This window comes from Pezoporus wallicus, unplaced genomic scaffold (assembly GCF_028554395.1).
Source record: "Pezoporus wallicus isolate ANWC-B61680 ecotype Strahan unplaced genomic scaffold, APGP_CSIRO_Pwel_v1 contig_3952, whole genome shotgun sequence".
Classification (NCBI taxonomy): Eukaryota; Metazoa; Chordata; class Aves; order Psittaciformes; family Psittacidae; genus Pezoporus; species Pezoporus wallicus.
The window spans coordinates 365,654-383,285 of NW_026635034.1; the positions used below are offsets into that span (position 1 = coordinate 365,654).

Consider the following 17,632-nt stretch of genomic DNA (forward strand, 5'->3'; position numbering starts at 1 on the left):
CATGATTTAAGTTAAATAAAAGAATTCTGTATGCATTTGCCTGCTTCTGAATTTGTTGCTCCTTACGCAAAGCGAGTACAGGTTGGAAAACTCAGAGCAAACCACCTCTGGTCTCCCTCTGCCCTTGTAGGCTGCATTTAACTGTGCTCCTCTGAGTAAATCTTAGCAGAGGTCAGTGCTGCCATAATCTTGAAATCAAAGGTATTTTCCAGTGACACTGAGCTTGTGGACCCTTTTCTGATGGGACCTTGACTACTGGGTTGCAGTAGGTAGTTCCCTTGAATAAGGCAAGCCTTTCTATTTACTTACTTCTTTATTTGAGGAAAACCTGCTTGTTTACCCTTGCAGCAGTCCAGAGATGAGGCATCCAGCAGCATGTGCTTAACAGTTTCCTGCAACAGTCATTGGAAAAGGCAGTGGCAAAAACAAATGGCACTAACTTGGTGTTCCCAGTTCCTCTGGTTAAAATAAGGCACTGTGGTGGCGCAAAGCCTCATCAGCTGTCTGTGTTGTTACGTTTCTCTGTTGTCCTTCTTACATGATGCTTGAGGAACAGGCTTTTGTTTCCCTGGAGAAATCCTCTTTTTTTCTTCTGTGATCCATCTTACCCTGTCCCCTCCCCACACTGTTTCAGCATTTCTAAGATAATGCTCTGTAATGCTTTTCCTAGAAAGTCTGCTGTTACTGATGGGGATAATGGAGGCACATGGATGAAAGCTGCTCTTCCATTGCCGTAGTACAGAGAAGCGTAGTAGGTGTAATCACAGACGTACCTGCAGTGTTAAGGTAACAAAACCAGAAACCTGAATTACAGAACAGTAACCTGATTAAATTTAAATGTTCGTTAAGTAGCCAAACCAGATCTGGTTTATGAAATTATTAACAATGCATTTGCTTAGTGAGGAAAGGAAGTGCTGAAAGAAACCAAGTTTGAGAAACAAATGTTCCTTATCTGATGGTTTGGTTTCTCAGACACCCTCCCCGAAGGAGCTTTAAATAAAAAACAAGACATGCTTTCTTTTCGAGGCTCCTATAAACTGGGTGAGATGGGAAAGGTAACGCACAGCCTAGTGGAAGATACCACCATGGAACACATACAGCTTTTAGTGTAAGTTTAGTCTCGCTATGAGGACGGGGTTTGTCTTAGCTCCCTACTTGTTAACTTGCAGGTGCAAATCCTGACATTAAGGGCCAAGATCGGCTGATTTTTAGTTTTTCAAGATGAGATCGTTTATTGGTTTGTTCCTCTTTTAAATGAAAACTGAGATAATTGCTACAGTACTGCTGAAACACATGACGAGCTCACAGACCTGGGTCCGAAGGTACCTGTAATTGCTCTGTTCCTTGGTGTATGTGTTTACATTTTGTATCCTCCCAGTTGGGAAAACCAGACTGAAATCTGCTACTGGTCGGTATTGCTTTTAGACTCTTAATAGCTCAGGTTTACTGGGGTTATTAATCACAGGGTGTGCTGTGTTGAAACTTGTTCCTTTTGGAATTTAGAAATCTGTGGCAAAATACCTACTGGCTGTAGGTTTTCTGTTTTACATAGAATTTAAATTCATCCCAATTTCATATGTGTTGCCCCTCTGAAGACTTTGCTTTGAAGTGATTTTGGTTGGAGGAAAAGCCATTGCAAAGATTCCTCAAGGTTAAATGAGTCTATGGAGTTACTTCTGCTTTCCCTGTGAGCCCCTGACACGCAATGCTTTACCTTCCTGCATCTCTGGAAAAGATGATATCAACTCCTTCCACTGAAATGCTTTTCCAGAGCATCTTCATATTAATTGTAGATTCAATCTTTTCCGGGCCATCTAGCACACAACAGGCACCTTCTGGGAGAAAACCACAAGCATCCATCTCTTGGTAGCCTTTGTTCTTCCCACACTGCTCGAGGATGATGAGTCCTTTGGCGGCTGAAGCCAGCCCAACGTGAACTGTAAGCTGGTTTTTCCCACCAGAGTGAATAACAGGAAATTAAAAATGAGACCTGTTTTGGAACAGGGTGCGATGCAGTAGTGCCAAGCATGGTGTGAAACACCGCCTGCAAGGTGGGGAGTCTTGGTGTAGCTCGTGCCTGAAGAAAACTTCGATAAGAGATTCTAAGTGAGAATAAAATCATGCTTTACTCTGGTTTTGTCAGCTCAGAACTTCAGAGCTTGGTACCTTTTTTGCCGTTTATGGTGGGGTTTTGTTTCCCTTTGTTCAACACTGTTCAAATGGCATGGGGTTAAACTAGCACGCGATAATCAGTGTGCTCCAACTTTCAGTTTGAACCCTCTACCGCAGTTTTAATAGTCACTTCCCAGCGTTGTCTGATGCACGTCTTGCACAGCACTCTTCTGGGGATCTTTTTAAAGATCCTCTCAGAATAATGATACTCATAAATGAAGGGGAAGATCTGTGTAACTTCCCAGTTACTCACCAGTGGCTGAAGAGTTGTCCATATCTTGAAGACTTGCTCCTTTGCTTTTCGGTAAGTCACCGGCAGCTGCATGATACGGAGATCTATGTTATTGCCAAGGCCTCTCTTGGACAGCTCCTGTGTTTACAAAGAAAACATGGAATTGTGAGAGCATTGGATTTCTCAGACTGCGATAAAGAATCAGGCTGATGCAACTGTGGTGGAAACACCTGAAAAAGCAAGGTAATGCTGTCTAAGCACATGGTTCCTAACCACTCTCAGCAGTGAGATTCATTTATTTAATGGTAGCTCCCCCTTTTTTGACTGGAAGAGACTAAAATGTGTTTTCCAAAGGGATGCTCAGTCTGCAGTGGGTGGGAGTGGTTATTGCTAAGGGGCTGGACCACTGACATACAGGTCCACACTTGGAAGCTTCTAAATAAGCTTTGATGTAGGTAAGATCTGTTCCTCTGAAAGCTCTAGTAGATAAACCTGCACTATCAAGGGACGCAAATGAAGGACAATCCCCATTAGCTGTGCACTCCAGCAATCTGCTGGCTTGAACTGGTTCGGGTAAGCTGTGCTGGAGGCGTCTGTCAACATGAGAAAGGGCACATTTAGGCTGGGTTTCATTTCTTTGCTGGTCTAGAATGTTTTTCTAGTAAAAGGAAATGTCAGTTATTTGGGTGTTACTTCTCTGTCACTTAGGTACAGTCGAATTTCCACATGGGACCTTTTCCCAAAGGAAACAAAAGTTATGCCCAGAATTGAGGTGGAAGAAACAATGGCACCCTCAAAGCAGCAGGTTGGCCAGGTGGTAAAAGATGTTCTGGAGAATCAAGGTCATGTGGAAATGACTTGAAATTGTGTTGTCAGTAGAACAGGGCTAACAAACAAGACTCTTAATAGTAAGCCTCTAAGTAGAAGGTGGGAGGCTGCAGTGGCAGGATGCAGAAGGAAAGCTTTGTTCCTGAGAAGTAAAAGGACGGCTGAAAGTTCCTGTTGCATTTGAGTAGAGCACTACCCAAGGAGGGTACAGAGGAAGTTTCTAGGGGGGCACAGGCAAAAAGTCAGCAGCAGAGGTCTGTGATTAGCCCCAAACCCTGTAACTTCTCTATTACATGTTGTTTTCATTTCTCTAGGGATACTTGGGTGGACAAGACCCAGAGTTCTAAGCTGTAGCTAACTGGGAAATTTGCCCTTCAACACTGGCTTCCTATATAAACTGTTCCAATTTTCTTGTCAGCGGAAGCATTGATTAGCTGTGCTCAATAAACTATTTGACACAAGCAAGGAAACAATGCCTGCAGGGAAGTAAACACATTCAGAGAACAGTGCCAGCCTGTCTTGCTCTGGGCGCTGACAGTCTTTGAGAGCCCATTGCATCATCTTGTTTAAGAATTCTGTTCTGTCTTAGCTTCCAAAAAAGCAAACCCCAGCTGGTTCACAATTAGCATTTTCTTTTCTAAAGCATCTTTACCATTGAATGAGATTCTTCCTTTTTAGCTGTAAAGCTCAGAGGTCTCAGCTCCCCATAACTTTGGTATGGAATGTGGAGACCCACAGTAAGTTGTTAGGCCATTCTTCTCCCATGCTGGCTGGATTGGTGTTCTGTTGTCACCATTTGTCATGGGAGAGACACACAGAAATGCTTCAGTGCAGGACAAAACCGGTACCAGACCAAGAGTAAAGGGCTGGCAATGTGTGTCAAAGGAAGACAGTTCCCTGTGTCCTCAGCTGTTTCAGCATGTTGTCAATAATGTGTATTACTTTGTTGTCCAAGAATCCTAACCATGGGCTTATGCCCCATTAGAGCACATGTTGTGCAAACACAGAACAAAAAAATAGATCATTCTTTGTCTCAGCCTTAACCAAAACTAGTTTTGCGTTTGAGGTGAGAGACTGAAGATGGTTACAGGAGGATAACTGCATCTGGAAAATGGAGCTCACACTGGTGAGGTCATTCAGTAAACAAGTGCCTCTCTTTTGTAGTTGAAAGAGCAAAGAGAACTTCAAAGGAGGACACAAGTTTTGGAGGACTTTCTTGTGGGAAGAGCGGTTCCAAAGAAAGCAGGCAGATTCTTTGTTGGGAGGCTCTTCTGACAGAGGTATGAAATCCAGCGTTATCAGCTGATGACCTTGAGTCATTGGTGAGCTGTGGTTACAGTCCTGGTCCACTGGAACTCTGGCCCATGTGGTTACACAGCCCTCCCCAAAGAGAAGCGATTGGCACAGCACAGTTGTGCTCGGGTGCAGTGGTTGTGTTAGAAGCATCTTGAACTTTTAGAAACCTCCAGGAAAAAACTAGCTTTAGGGGTGTAAGAAAGTTCCAGAACAGAAATGAAGGCACTAAATAGCAATGTCTTCTTAGTTTCACAGATGAGGAAACTAAAGCAGAGAGGGAGGGAGACAGAGAGATTAAATGACACATTTCCAAAGACCACATGGTCAGTGGCAGGATGAAAAACTGCACCCAGAGATCTGATCCTCATCTCCCGATAGCAAACATAGTTCCCAGAAGCAGTTGGAAATGTGACCTGTTCTTTGGGCTAACAGTTTAATTACTGTGAATGTTGTCACTCAGTTTACATTTGTGCCCTATTAACTGGTGACTTTGACCTTGGTGGTAGACTGCCCTGATAGGTTATTTAACTGCCAAGTTGAAGACAGTTTCTGGAGGACACACGAGTCAGATCACAGGTTATTAGGTTTGACCATCAATGTGTAACATGGAAGAAATAATCTGGAGAATCTGGGATTCTGAGGGTCCCGTGTGGTGCTGACAAACTAACGCATCACAGTAACTCAACATGAACTGTCAGCAAACACAGGGTAAATACTCGGTGGTGTTTTCCTTCAGAGCGCACGTCCCGCAGAGTTCAGTGTTTCAGCTTTCGTGTGTGTTGTAGGAGGGTATTTCAGGTGAACGGAGTTATGAGAACCATGAAAAACTGAGTGAGACAGGCTTCTGAAAGAGAAGCTGTCTTACTAGTGCTAGACACCCATGTTGGGCCCTGTGCCAGTGACTATAAAAGCTCTGAAGCTTTTCTCGGTGACCCTGAATTGACAGGTTCACCTGTACTTTCTGATCCATTTGCCTCTTGTTTTCCCTGAACACTCAAGGGGTACTTGCTGAGGAATGAGAAATCCGGGGATGAGATGCTGTTGAATGATTTGTGTATGAGTCATCTTGCACTGTGATAAGAACTTGGGTTCATGCAAAACAACAGGGTTCTCCTCACACTCTTGGAAAATTGTATCTTCATATAAAACAGGCAACGTGGGAGAATGCACTGCTACTTATGGTAGTATCCGGAAGAAATCCAAGAATGCAGAACAAATGCTCTTTCTAAACCAGCAGAAATCAAGATTTGGAGAGTTTTACTAACATTTATCACCTGATGCCTGAGGATTTCGGAAAATGGAGATCAGCTTATTCCCCCAGAAGTGTAGTAAATGGTTAATTTGTAAGAGAAACAATATCCCACAACCATTTTTCTGAGTGCCCAGTGAGGGCACAGAAGGGATGTGACTACTGGAATAGGCTGTGTGCTCACTGGATCAGTCTCTGATGCTCCCTACAGCAAGAGAAGAGGTTCAGGAGAACAGCTGATCCCATCAGCAAGGCTCTGGTCTGGCTGCTCAGTACTTTCTTGAGGATGAGTTTGAGTGCACTCTTGCTCAGTTCTCAGACTCGGTGGGAGGGCTTTATGCCACTTTAGTGATCCATGCAGGAACCCCAAGCCAAGGCAGGATTACTTCCAGATGTTGATGCTAAATTTTGCTATCTTTAATACATGTGCACAGGCTTCCTGAAGACCGTAGGGCTACCCTTGTGAACAAGGCTAATGGAACAATACCGTAAGATTGCTATTTAGCATGGAGAAGCCTATTGAAATTCAAAGTACTTCCAGATTTGCAGCAAATTTCCCTGATTTGCCTGGATTAACCACCTTTGCCAGAGAACAGGAAACCAATGCAGCATCCCCAATATGAATACATATTAATTCCATGCAGAGGGGGTCACATCAGAGGGAAATGGATTTGTTCTCCTTCATACACAAGGACTGACATCTGTTTCACTATGGAATGCTGGAGCAGCCAGCACATAGCATTACAGAAAACTCATTGGTGTGTTTTGGTTTAGGCTGTTTTGCTTGCAGATAAAGAACATGGTTTATTTTCAGCCCAAAGAGGATGATCTTGCACCCAAAATTAGAACTAATATGAATCAGGAAATAATGAGCAAGAACATTGTCAACTGACAAATATCTGTGGTTTCAGGGACATGTCAAGTTGGACTCAAGGTAATTTATGGGTCTCCTGTGATGACTGGGGTGTGGAAAGGTATCACAGAAGTACTTTTGTCTCCTGTTAGGCTACAGGGATAACATCCCCCATGATTCTGAGTGGGTAATGAATTTATTCTACCAAATACAAAGTTTCACTCAGTATTCTTCACCCAACAACGCCAGAATAGAAAACACATATGGGTTGGTGGAGTTGCTATAGCTTTGGTCTTTGGTCATTTGAAAGTGGAAGCCAAAGATGAAACATGAAAACACACTTAGAATTGGTGTGCTTTAGGCTTTGTGTTCCTGAAGGAGGCGGAGCTCAACAGGTTACACCTAATGAGAAGGAAAACACCTTACACAGGCATGTAAAAATGAGTTGTGGTATGAGATCATGTGTTTACTGAGCAGAGATAACCTGTGGTATATGCAATAGGTGCAGAAAAGGCACCCTGGGTAAAAATATCTTTTTTCAAACTCAAGAATAATATTTTGAAAAGTGCTTAAATAGCACACAAAAAAAATCTTGCCAATAAAACAATGTTTTACTTCTTAATTCTCCTTTCTTCTATGTTGGGAGTCTGCTCCATGAGGCGTAATTCTGTTTAATGAGTCATGCGAAATAACTTTTTTGAAGGGAATGGAAAGCCTGAAAACAATTGTATCAGGATTGCCACAAAATAAAACACCTCCCTTTCTTTTTTCCATGCTTACCTTCACTGCTTCCCAGCTAGGATTAACCAAGTATTGTCTAAAGGGACCAAAACCTGAAAAGAAAGAAAGGTGCTTAACCTATGCTTGCTCTGCAATCATAGATCAGGTGCAGACACGCATGCACACACATATTTGTTCTTTATCTTCTTTTTTTTTGTTATGGAGGTTGAGTTTTTAGGTAGGATTTAGCCTTTATTGCACTTCAGGAATTAGTATTTTAATTTTTCATATGCACTGATATAAGAACAGATCTCACAATCTTCATTCATGTCAACGCTTTCTTATGAGATAACTTTAACTGAAGCTGGTAAATGTGCCAGAGCCAATAGGACAGATCAAAGAAATGATGATTTTGGGCAAGGTTCATCACCCATAGAAACCCCGCTACTAAAACATCTGGTGTTAAATACTCCCAGGCCACAGTCAATTCTTGTAAGTGCCATTCTTAGGGTTAAAGCTCTTGAAGATAGGCATATTTAATGAAAATGATTGAAAAAGTAACATTTTATTTCATTTGATGTTGGGTTTTGGTTTTTTTCTTTTTAATCCCAGTGAAAACTTTTCTCTCAGGGAAAATGTGCTTTTTGTGGTGCTGGGCAAAATCTCTTCCTTTGCTTTTTCCCCAGAGGAAAAGAGAAGAGGAAAGGCAAAAGGACCTCTCGAATCCAAAGTACTACATTTAATTTTATGCACCCTTTTATATGAAAGGCTTTTTTTAAATAAAAAGGAAAAAAGCCCTCATTTTAAGCTGGACAGGCAACTTATCATTAAAACATTTGATGGAAAACTCCATGATCTTCATTAATCTCAGTTACTCCTCTCAATCCAGAATGTTACCAAGTCCTAGATATTGGGTGGCTAGAAAACTAGTTTGTAAAATGGTTGCAATGCTGTAACTCTTAAATACTTAAAAATCCTTAAATGGACAAATAAATACTTGACAGTATATGACTGCTATTTTTCACAGTGAAAGGTACTTGCATGTGGGGACAATTAATCCTAAATGCAGGCTTATGACAGCTTAATGCTAGACTTCAAGCATTTCTTAATTTCTTAATACTTATTTCATAACTGCTTCATCTTTTCTCTTTAATATTATGAAAAGGCTGATGGTGCTAATAGTTTTGACAATGTTTTCCCCAGGTTTAAGTTTGTACTATGGAGAGGGAACAAGGGAAATAGTACTCATTTTACATTAACAGGGAAGATAAAACCTCATTAGTCCCACTCTATTCTCAGAGCAAAATTAGGGTGACACCTACTCCATTTTGAAGCTGTAGCTGTTGTGCATGTTTCTGTACCTGTGTGTGCAGAACTGAAGTTATGTATATTATATAGAATTATGTATAAGGTTATTAAATATCTCACAATTAAATACAGGCATCTCAGTGGTGGCCATAAGAAACTACTGCTTAGGATAAAATCACTCCATGAAAAATGACTTAAGGTAAGAGTTTTACAGTACAGAACTACCTGCAACAACTTGGAGAGCTAACTGGCTGAGTATTATTAGGCACTATATAACAAACTGGGCTCAGTGCCAGCAGGTTTATGTTATGAGCAGGTGAAAATGTGACAGAGACAAGCTATGATAATCTCTGTAATAGCTTAAAGATGCACCTGTGTCCGTAATGGGACACACTAGTCTAAAACCATTTGAACAAGTAGGTTTCTGCACCTCAATGGCTATCTAAGGGGAGGAAAAACCTAACAGGATGTTAAGAAGTGTGCCCATCAAGGGTATGTGCCATAAATATCGTAGGACAGAACCAGACTGTCAGCCTGTTAAGAGGTTAGCAAAAACATCTTGTTCTCTCCTACACTCCCACTTGGTTCAACTGCAGTGATGTCTAGAGCAAGCCAAACTAGTTCTGCTCATCTTGCAGCTATTGAAACCTAAAAAAAAAAGGTGTTTAATTGAAAACAGCAAGATGCAAATCTCTTTGATGTAGCTTCAACCTCATTCCTATGTCCTCAGATGACCTGCAGTGGAAAATTATCCAGCAACTCACATGTCAAGATATGTGTAATCATTGCCTTTAAACGAGCCAGTGGCAACTAGAGGAGTAGCGAGTAGCAGCATTCCTTAAGAGCTTTAACCTTTTAAAGCTCAGAATTCTCTAGCTGGTGCTTCTGCCACTATGATTCAGCAGTAGTGATAGCCAGCAAGAGAAATTCCCAATTTGGTCCCTCGTGCTGCATGTTCAGGCATGCTCCTTTGGTATATTTAAATTTAATGGTTTAGTTTAGCAGTGATGAGGCAGCATCTCCTGTTTAAAACTCCCTTACTTTGCCATGAAACTGAGACCTCGAAACTTGCCATGTGCTGCTCTAATTCTGGACACCGACTATGTGACATTGTGATGCAACCTGGTTTTCTTGCTTCAGACCTCCTTTTGGGTAAGCTTTATCTCATACTAGCCTGCACTGCCTTCAGCTATGTGGTTTGGATCAGAGAGAATGTCAACAAAGATTAAGACATGGAGAGAATGAACAACAAACCAAACTGGGTGGCAGTAAAGAGGGCAGACTGCAGTCTTGTTTGCTGACATGCATCTGATTTTTCTTAGGAAGGCACCGCAGCAAGTTATTTTCCATTTGGAATTGTTAGTATGACCATTTGCTACTGTTTTTCCTTCCAGGGAACTGTTTACGACAAAGACCAAGCATGTGTGCATACCATCTCTGGCTACAAGGAGAAGAAAATAAAAATCTTACCAGTTACAACCACAGTGCTGGAATTGGAATCCATGAAATCTGTGCTCCAGAAGGTGGAATCTTGTTGTCTTTCAGTTCCAACAGTATTATAATTCATATATCTGTGGCAGACTTCTTTATTTGGGGCACCCTTTTTTCTTCCAACTGTGATGTCTGCATTCACATGACAGGGATGGCTTGTGATTTATGTCACTTTCGAAGCAAACATTGTTATGTCTCTGTATTAAAGATAGAAGTGTGACTGACAGGCTGGTTGACCGGGACTGTCCCAAACTTCTTTAGGCATGCAATAGTACTTAGGAAGGGACAGGAAAGGCTTAAAGAAACTTCTTGCAAAAATCCAGCCACATTTTTCCTCAGAAACCTGTTTATGTACAAGTAAACCAAAAATTAATTGAATCAATTTTATTTTATCTCTGTGGATATTCTATTTTTAGCACAGCTGTAATTCACTTCAATCGTGAGGAATGACTTCACTACAAAAAACATATCTGTCCATTTCTACTGTTCATAGACTTTCTTACTGACTTAATTCAGGGGTAACTTTGCCATCCCTCTTCATAGCAGTTAGCCAGTTTACTCACCCTGATCTTTATCTTAAGCTTTTTATAAAATAGTTCAAGCTCCTTCAAAACACCGTAAGTAAAATGTGTGTATTTGCTAAGCCAAAACATTTACTCAGTAATATCCCTGAATAGGCAATATGTTACAAAATCTCATTCCAACTTGCAAGGTCAAATGAAGTCTGGAAGCTGGGTTATGGCCTGCTGAAACTGGTGAGTTTAATAACTGGTCTGTCTTCATTAAACTGAAGCATGAGAACCAATAGGGGAGGGCCCAAAATCAAAACATATGCACATTGTCACTGCCCAAAACAAAAGCATATGCAAGTTCTCTTGGGAATTATAACTATGTGGGCAGAGGGTTTTGCTGGGTCTTGTTTTGAGTAGGAAGTGTATGTGTGTGCATGTGAGAGAGAGAGGGAGGGGAGAAATATGCTAAGAATAGAAAGCCACTATATAATCTCAAGGGAGCTGGTAATTGTGAGACCTTAAGGACAAAAAAAATCTCTGAAGAAATCTGTTGGACTGGTTCGTGCCTGAGTGAGGTTTGGAGCTATGGGCTGTGTCTGTCATCTAAATCCTCCTGTGCTGAGACACAAAGAAATTTGTGGATTCTTCTAAATCAAAAGACCTTGATTCCAGCAGCCATTTCTTCCCCTGACTAATATAACTTGCCAAATTAACTTTTATTCAGTGCTGTGGCTGAAGGAGCTGCGCATAGAGCAAACAGTCCTCTGCAGCTTTAAATAAGTCAAAATCTGCCACTGACATCAGTGAATTACATCTAAAATTCTCCAGTTTCGGGTTTTGTTAAATCTGAATACAGGATGGTCAAATGAACAAAGCATATGAGAGGAATAAAGCAATATTCAAGGTCTACAGTTGCTTAATTAATTTCCTGCATGAGAAATTATGTATTTTGTTTAGTACAATTTAGCTGCTTTATAGATATATAAGAAAGGTATTGCTTGAACGCTGTAAAATATTAGGAATTTTATTAGATATTCTTGCATAGAGTAGATAGAAGTCTATGACATCTGTGCACTCTCAAGCGATTGATATTGCCTTTTTGGACTATAGGACTAGTTTTCAAAGTTTTCACAGCTCACAAAAGAAAGTGGAAATAAAGATGGAACAAGGAAGATTATGTCACTAATCCTTTATGAAGAAACTGATAGAAATCTGGGGGAAATCCCTCCAAGCCACTTTCTAATAACTCATCAGTTGAGCATTGCCTTCAACAGCTTAGTCCCTTTCCGTAAGTAGAGGTTTGCTGATCTGGTAGTAAAGATTCCAAGATATTTCTAGTGTTGCTGTATGCTTGTGCAAGTCTGGGAAGAATGCTAGTGGTATGAATAAATTAGGAATTTGACAAAGTGCACCAAAATTAGGGTTTGCACTGATTTAATTTATTGTTTCTGTTCCCAAGCTTTATGTGCACAGTAGTATAAATGGAGGAATAATGCATGTATAGCATCTGCATTACATTGTGACAGTATGACTGTAGCTTTACTATTAGCACTCACTCGCATGTATGTGCCCATAACAACAGATACACAAGTCACTGGATATCTGAGGCCTGTGCAAATAAATCTCCCCATCCATAATTAAGAAACCAAGCCCTGGCTATTTGAAGACAAGTCACAGCCAGAGCTGACTCAGCTGAATGCTGGCTGTTTTTCTCTCTATACGCAAATGTGATTGGCATGGCACTCATCCTGAGGTAAAGAAGAAATGGAAGCAACTCGACTATGAAAGCTCTGGTTATCACCTTAAATATTTTTCTGTAGAGTTGTCTGATTCATTTTAAAATTTTCTGAACTGCTGAGTTAGAGAAAAATGTATTTTCTGCAAGTGCATTCTGACCACATTGCAGAACTGCTAGAACACTGCTCAAACAGCTTCTTAGTACTGATGGTAACAAGAATTGAATATGGCTCTTCATTTAGAAACAGCTCTTTAATTTTTATCTCTTTTATTATTACTTGCATATAGATTTTTTATTTCATGTTATTGGCAGGCATTGACCAATGCTTTAAACTCTTAGGTGTTTAATATATTCCATTTTTTTATCTCAGCTGTTTAACATTTAATGAGAGGAAGAAGAAATCAAGCTGCTATGCTATTTAACATTAAACTGTAATGGGACTTTAAATAGAAATTTCAGGCTCTAACATTCTATATTTCTTTTCCATTCTAATAAAAATAAATGATCCTCAGGAAAGACCTAACATAGTCTTTAGGTAGATGGAATGCAGTGTCACAAAAAGAGAGGTGACAAACATTTCAGTGTAACGCTCACTGTTCCCCGTGGAGCAATGCCTCTTCTAAAGCAAACTCCACAGAAATGGTAAATGGAAAAACGTAATAGCAAATTCACTTACCTTTCTTTTGGATAGAAAGTATTATATATTTTATGTTGTTGCCTTATTTATATTACCTCTTTTGCAATTGATGATACTAGTGTATACTCAATGCTTAGCAATAATGGAAAAAACTGAAATTGTATGTAATATAAATGCGGCCAAGCTGTTAGGGGGTTGTTGCCATTTCAGTTCCTGTCTTCTTGCAGTATTAGCAAAAGCCAACTGCTGTGTATGGATGGATTGTTAGATTTTATTTTTAATTGTTTATAATAGTTTAATGCAGGGAGAAAGTACTTTAGCAGGAGAGCATGCAACTCACAATCAGTGGGTTGCTGTTGTTCAGGTGTCATTTACCGTACACAAACCCTGAAAGCAGGATATATACACTTTAAGTAAGTCTTTATCAGCTAATATGCCAAATAGCTAGCTAGGACTAACAGGTTATGAGGGTAAACAGTAATATGCTTACAACTCCTTGTAAGAAAACTGAGGAGTCTTAGCTGAGGAAGTTTCCAGTATGCTGGGGAAAGTCAGTCTGTGTCTTATGTTGGTGCGGGCTGATCCTCAGCATTACTTGAGTTATCTTCACATTTTCTGCTTTTCTTTCCTCCTATATCTTTTCCCTTGAATCTCTCACCAGCCAACAGCAGTGCTTCTGCGACTTGAGTTTCTTGTCTTTCGTGCCTTTAGCTCGTGTACTTTCTCATGGCTTAACAGTGTTCTCAGTAAACCTCAGGCAAGGTCACCCAGCAATGCTGCATCAAACAGGGCCGAGCATGACACAGGGTGTGGTGGAAGGTAGAAAGCTCCTAAGGATCATGAGATTGTGCTGAGATCCAGTGATGTGCCGTGGAGCGTGGTTGCGTGACATCTGCTTTTTTGGGAGCATCCGTGTATGGGCTGAGAGAACGTTTTCCTGTTGAGGACAGAAAACACAAATCCACTTCACTGTGTGTCTTAAACCGCTCAAAGGAGGAGCAGCCTCATGGCGCTTTTGGTCACTGTGCTGACAGGCAACGGAGTACTCATTAATGGAAGCACTCAAGATGCTGTCCCGAAACAGTCTCCAGGTCACAGCCATAAGTACAAAGGTAAGCTGGTTTCTTTGCAAACGTACTGCTAGTTCCATGCACTGTTCACCTCTTTGACTTTGCTAAGTTAGATCCGCTGCTTTAAGGGATCTATCTGACACCCAGGAAGCTCCCAACAGTCAACACCTGGATCCTACTTTATAATGTTAACATCTGTGTGTTCATTTTAGTCTCTATACCTCAATTTTACCATTTGTAATAACAAACAGCAGGCTGCTTGCCCATGTCTTCCGAAAGCCTCTTTCATATTGACAACAAATCACTACGGCACATCGCTGAAGCATACTACGAAAAATGTCATTTTTACTTATTTTCCCTCGTAAAACTCGTGCTGCTGCCACCCGAGCTTAAAGAAGCTGGTGTCAGCTCTACGGTTTGCCACTGTGTGCCTTTGGGATGAAGGGTTTGGAACTTGTTCTCGCAGTTTGGGAAGCTAAGGCACAGCCCTGTGCCGGCACCGCCCGAGGCCGGTCTGTGGTGGCAGAGGACGAGGGCTGCCCTCAGCCTGCAGCTCGCAGCCGGCTTCCCCTCGCCCCTCCGGCCTCCGCTCCCCCACACACCGCTCCCCACCGCCGCCCCACTCCCTTTGGCTCCGCAGCCGCCCTCCGACCGCCGCTTTTCCTGTCAGCTGCCCCCCGCCCCTCAGGGGCTGCCCGCGCCGCTATCCCGCGCGGGGCAGGGGCGGGCCGCGGCGGTGGGCGCCCGCCTCAGAGGAAGTGATGGAGGCCGCGGGAGGAGGAAGAGCCGCCGCTGGTAAGAAGGGAGGGCGAGCGCTCGGGAGCTCCCCCGCGGCCCGGCCTCCTCACGGCGGTGGCCGCCCCTCTCCCTTCGACTCCCTCATGCTGGCCCGGTTGCCCACCCGCAGGGGATGGACACGGCGGGGCCGGCGCCTCCTGTGAGGAGCCCGAAATGGCGGGCTCCCCGCGGGCAGGTTTTCCACAAGCGGCCGAGGCGCCGCGAAACACTCGGGCCTTTCCAGGAAAACTTTGCCCAGCCGCCTGCGGTTGTGACCGGGCGAGCCCCGGAGCTTCACCTCCTTGTCCCCAGAGCACCGCCTGAGGGGGACGGGGCAGCCCGAGCGGGCTGCTGCAGGGGGGGGGGTGCCCTTTTCCCGAGTGTTCCGGTAACTCTTACACGTTCAGGCTAATCCAGAGCTGTGCTGAACATGGCTACGGGATTCCTGACGGCTTTGTGCCAGCTGTTCAGGGGTCTCACAACACAGGTACACAGATTTGGGACTTGAGAACTACTGAGGAGCTGAGGGAATGCTGTGTAAAAATACCACTACATTTTTAAGGTCGTATCTCAGGCAGCATCAGCCAGTGTTTACCCAAACTGAGCGAAAACATGGCTTGACAAAAGAAGCATGGTTTAACAGGGACAAAAGGAGCAGTAAACACGGTTCTTCTTGACTACTATAATTAGTTGGGTTATTTTGGTGTAGAGATACAAAGGCTTTTTATATTGCAGAGTCCTTTGCTTTCAGTAAAAACTTCGCTGATCATGGGCTGGCTAGAACAAGAAATACATGGTCTCTAATGATGAATTTTTGGGGAAAAAGGCCACTCACCCCTCACCTTCTTTCAGCAGAAGTTAAGGTTCTGGTGTTTCTGACAGTGGGCAAAGAGCTGCTCAGCCCAGCAGAGGCCAATAGAGAGAACTCCGTCATTCCCTACCTGGCGGACTTACTGCTTTGAAACAGCAGGCGTTGTCAGTTCCCAAATGGCAGTGCTCCTCGGGCTTGGTGAGGGAGCAGGTTTTAGGACAGGTGGATCTTCTGCCCATGCTCTGCTGTGGATTTCCAAGGGAGTTAGCGTTCCTGGTTTATATTTGACTAGGAGCACTTCCAAGAATCTCTGTTCACACACTTGTTTGGATAAGGGCCCGTTGCATCACCTCAGTTAGCTTTTGCTCTGCTTTCCCTCCTGGTCTGTTTTTATATTCTTCTTTCTTAATTTGTCACGCTAGCAGGTAAATGGCGAGAAAGTGAATTTATCTTCTGAAACACATTTTAAGGTGCTACCATTTATCTAAAGCACCTACTTCATCCCCTTCAGTAAAATAATGATGTTGTTCATTAGTTCCTCTAGCTGCTCATGGCTAAATGCACCGTAGTCAGATTGCTCTGTTTTTTTTTTTGTCCCTATCAGCCACTTACGAAAGTCAAACATTTGTAATAATGCTGTTGGTTTTTTTTTTGGGGGGGGGGGGGGGTTGGAAGATTGAGTTCTGGTGATGTTTTAAACTATCTAGATGAGTGAGACTTGGTTTTTCATGTCTACGCAGGCATTGTACTGTTGGGCACTTCCATTGATGTCTGCATTTTTCCTCTGTTTCATTACTCTCGAATGTTTAGAGTAGTTCTTCCACCCCGTTCATTTTCTGGGACAGCTGCTCTTGTTTTTAGGTATTGTCTGAGTTTTGGCTTAGTTACTTAATTGGATACACCTATGTTTGATTATGGAACAATTGGCAATAGGTTGAGTGTACAATACAGCACACTTTAAAAGCATATTGGAGTCAGCCATTAGATCTTCTTGTGCAAATGGTGCTCTTCAGTTTATGTCCTGCTGTAATTGAGATGCTACAACTAGATCTTGAGGTCTATTCCTGTAACTGTTTTTCACAGGGCAAGATTGCTTACGCTTCCAGGTTTCTAATCTCCTTTATAGATCCTAGGCAAACCTCACCATTGAAAAACAGGACAGCTGTTGACCTAGAACTTGAGGCTCTTGTTTTAAATTCAGCCTTGTCGCAAGTTCTGTTTGATTTTAGAACACTTTGCATGTGTACGAATAAACCATCAGTAAAGCTAGGAGGGACATTCAGTGAGTAACAATGTATACACGACTTGCTGGAGCCTGAGAAATAGTGACCAGATGAAAAACCTGTATGTGTAGTGTAACAATTGCATTAATGAAGCCTTGAATTTCCATCTGTCACTCTAGGAAGATGGAAACCTCCCTGCCCTCCATGAAATCCATGTTAATCAGTTTACAGGCCGGAGGTCAGCAGCCTGGAAGGTGGAACCACAAAATTCAGGTAGCACATAGGTGCTGTATCATGAATGTGGTGCTCACATCTAGAAAAGCTACTCAAAGCTCTAAGATGAGACTGATCAACAATAATACTCCTCCAGTGTAACTGAAATCTTATGCTTGGAACAGGCAGAATTTTACTCAGGCTGAGGAGTGTGTGTATCTAAGAGGAAAGGGCTGTCACAACCTCCTTGCTTTCCATGCCGCAGGAAAGGCAAGTTACTAAAACCTTGCTTTCTTTAACATGAATATGTAGTTGTGGTATAGAAGGAAAGAAAACAGGAAACAAAACCCTAACTACTTTCCTCAAAAGAAAAAATACAGTCCAAAACCCAGCAAACAAACCCAAGTCCCTGTCTATAATAGCACTGCAGAGAATATGCTCCTTCCCTTGGGGGAAAGTATGAGAAAACAAACAGCACAAGAGAAAGTCTAGCCAGTTTAAA

General features: G+C 42.4%; 2 protein-coding genes across 8 annotated transcripts in view; one reads left to right on the forward strand and one right to left on the reverse strand.

Moving 5' to 3' along the window:
* Positions 1 to 565: 565 nt before the first annotated feature.
* On the reverse strand, positions 566 to 16,108 carry PGPEP1L (pyroglutamyl-peptidase I like). 7 transcript variants are annotated; one of them, XM_057415988.1, is made up of 6 exons: positions 15,726 to 16,107; positions 10,129 to 10,281; positions 7,411 to 7,463; positions 2,426 to 2,542; positions 1,715 to 1,944; positions 566 to 773 (listed from the first exon to the last, which is right to left on the reverse strand). In XM_057415988.1, exons 2-6 carry the CDS (start codon positions 10,223 to 10,225, stop codon positions 605 to 607), a joined length of 666 nt encoding a protein of 221 aa, XP_057271971.1. In that variant the 5' UTR covers positions 10,226 to 10,281; positions 15,726 to 16,107; the 3' UTR covers positions 566 to 604. The 7 variants fall into 7 exon arrangements, 6 of the variants coding, with proteins under 6 accessions (XP_057271971.1, XP_057271809.1, XP_057271890.1 ...); XM_057415826.1 differs by having other exon boundaries at positions 15,719 to 16,106; XM_057415907.1 differs by having other exon boundaries at positions 10,129 to 10,346; positions 15,726 to 16,105.
* The window catches only part of LOC130602496 (protein FAM169B-like), a 38,572-nt gene continuing 35,742 nt past the window's right edge, over positions 14,803 to 17,632 (forward strand). The window contains exon 1 of the mRNA XM_057415439.1: positions 14,803 to 14,901. Coding sequence (XP_057271422.1) covers positions 14,868 to 14,901 — 34 coding nt within the window. The 5' untranslated portion in view covers positions 14,803 to 14,867. The remainder of the gene's footprint in view (positions 14,902 to 17,632) is intronic.

Excerpts from the sequence above, each read along its gene's own strand:
- PGPEP1L (XM_057415988.1), bottom strand. The coding sequence starts at position 10,225 with ATGAATTATAATACTGTTGGAACTGAAAGACAACAAGATTCCACCTTC. Across the intron at positions 2,543-7,410 it reads CTAGCTGGGAAGCAGTGAAG|GAGCTGTCCAAGAGAGGCCT; the intron begins GTAAGCATGGAA and ends TTGTAAACACAG. Across the intron at positions 1,945-2,425 it reads GGACAACTCTTCAGCCACTG|CTTACAGTTCACGTTGGGCT; the intron begins GTGAGTAACTGG and ends GGGAAAAACCAG.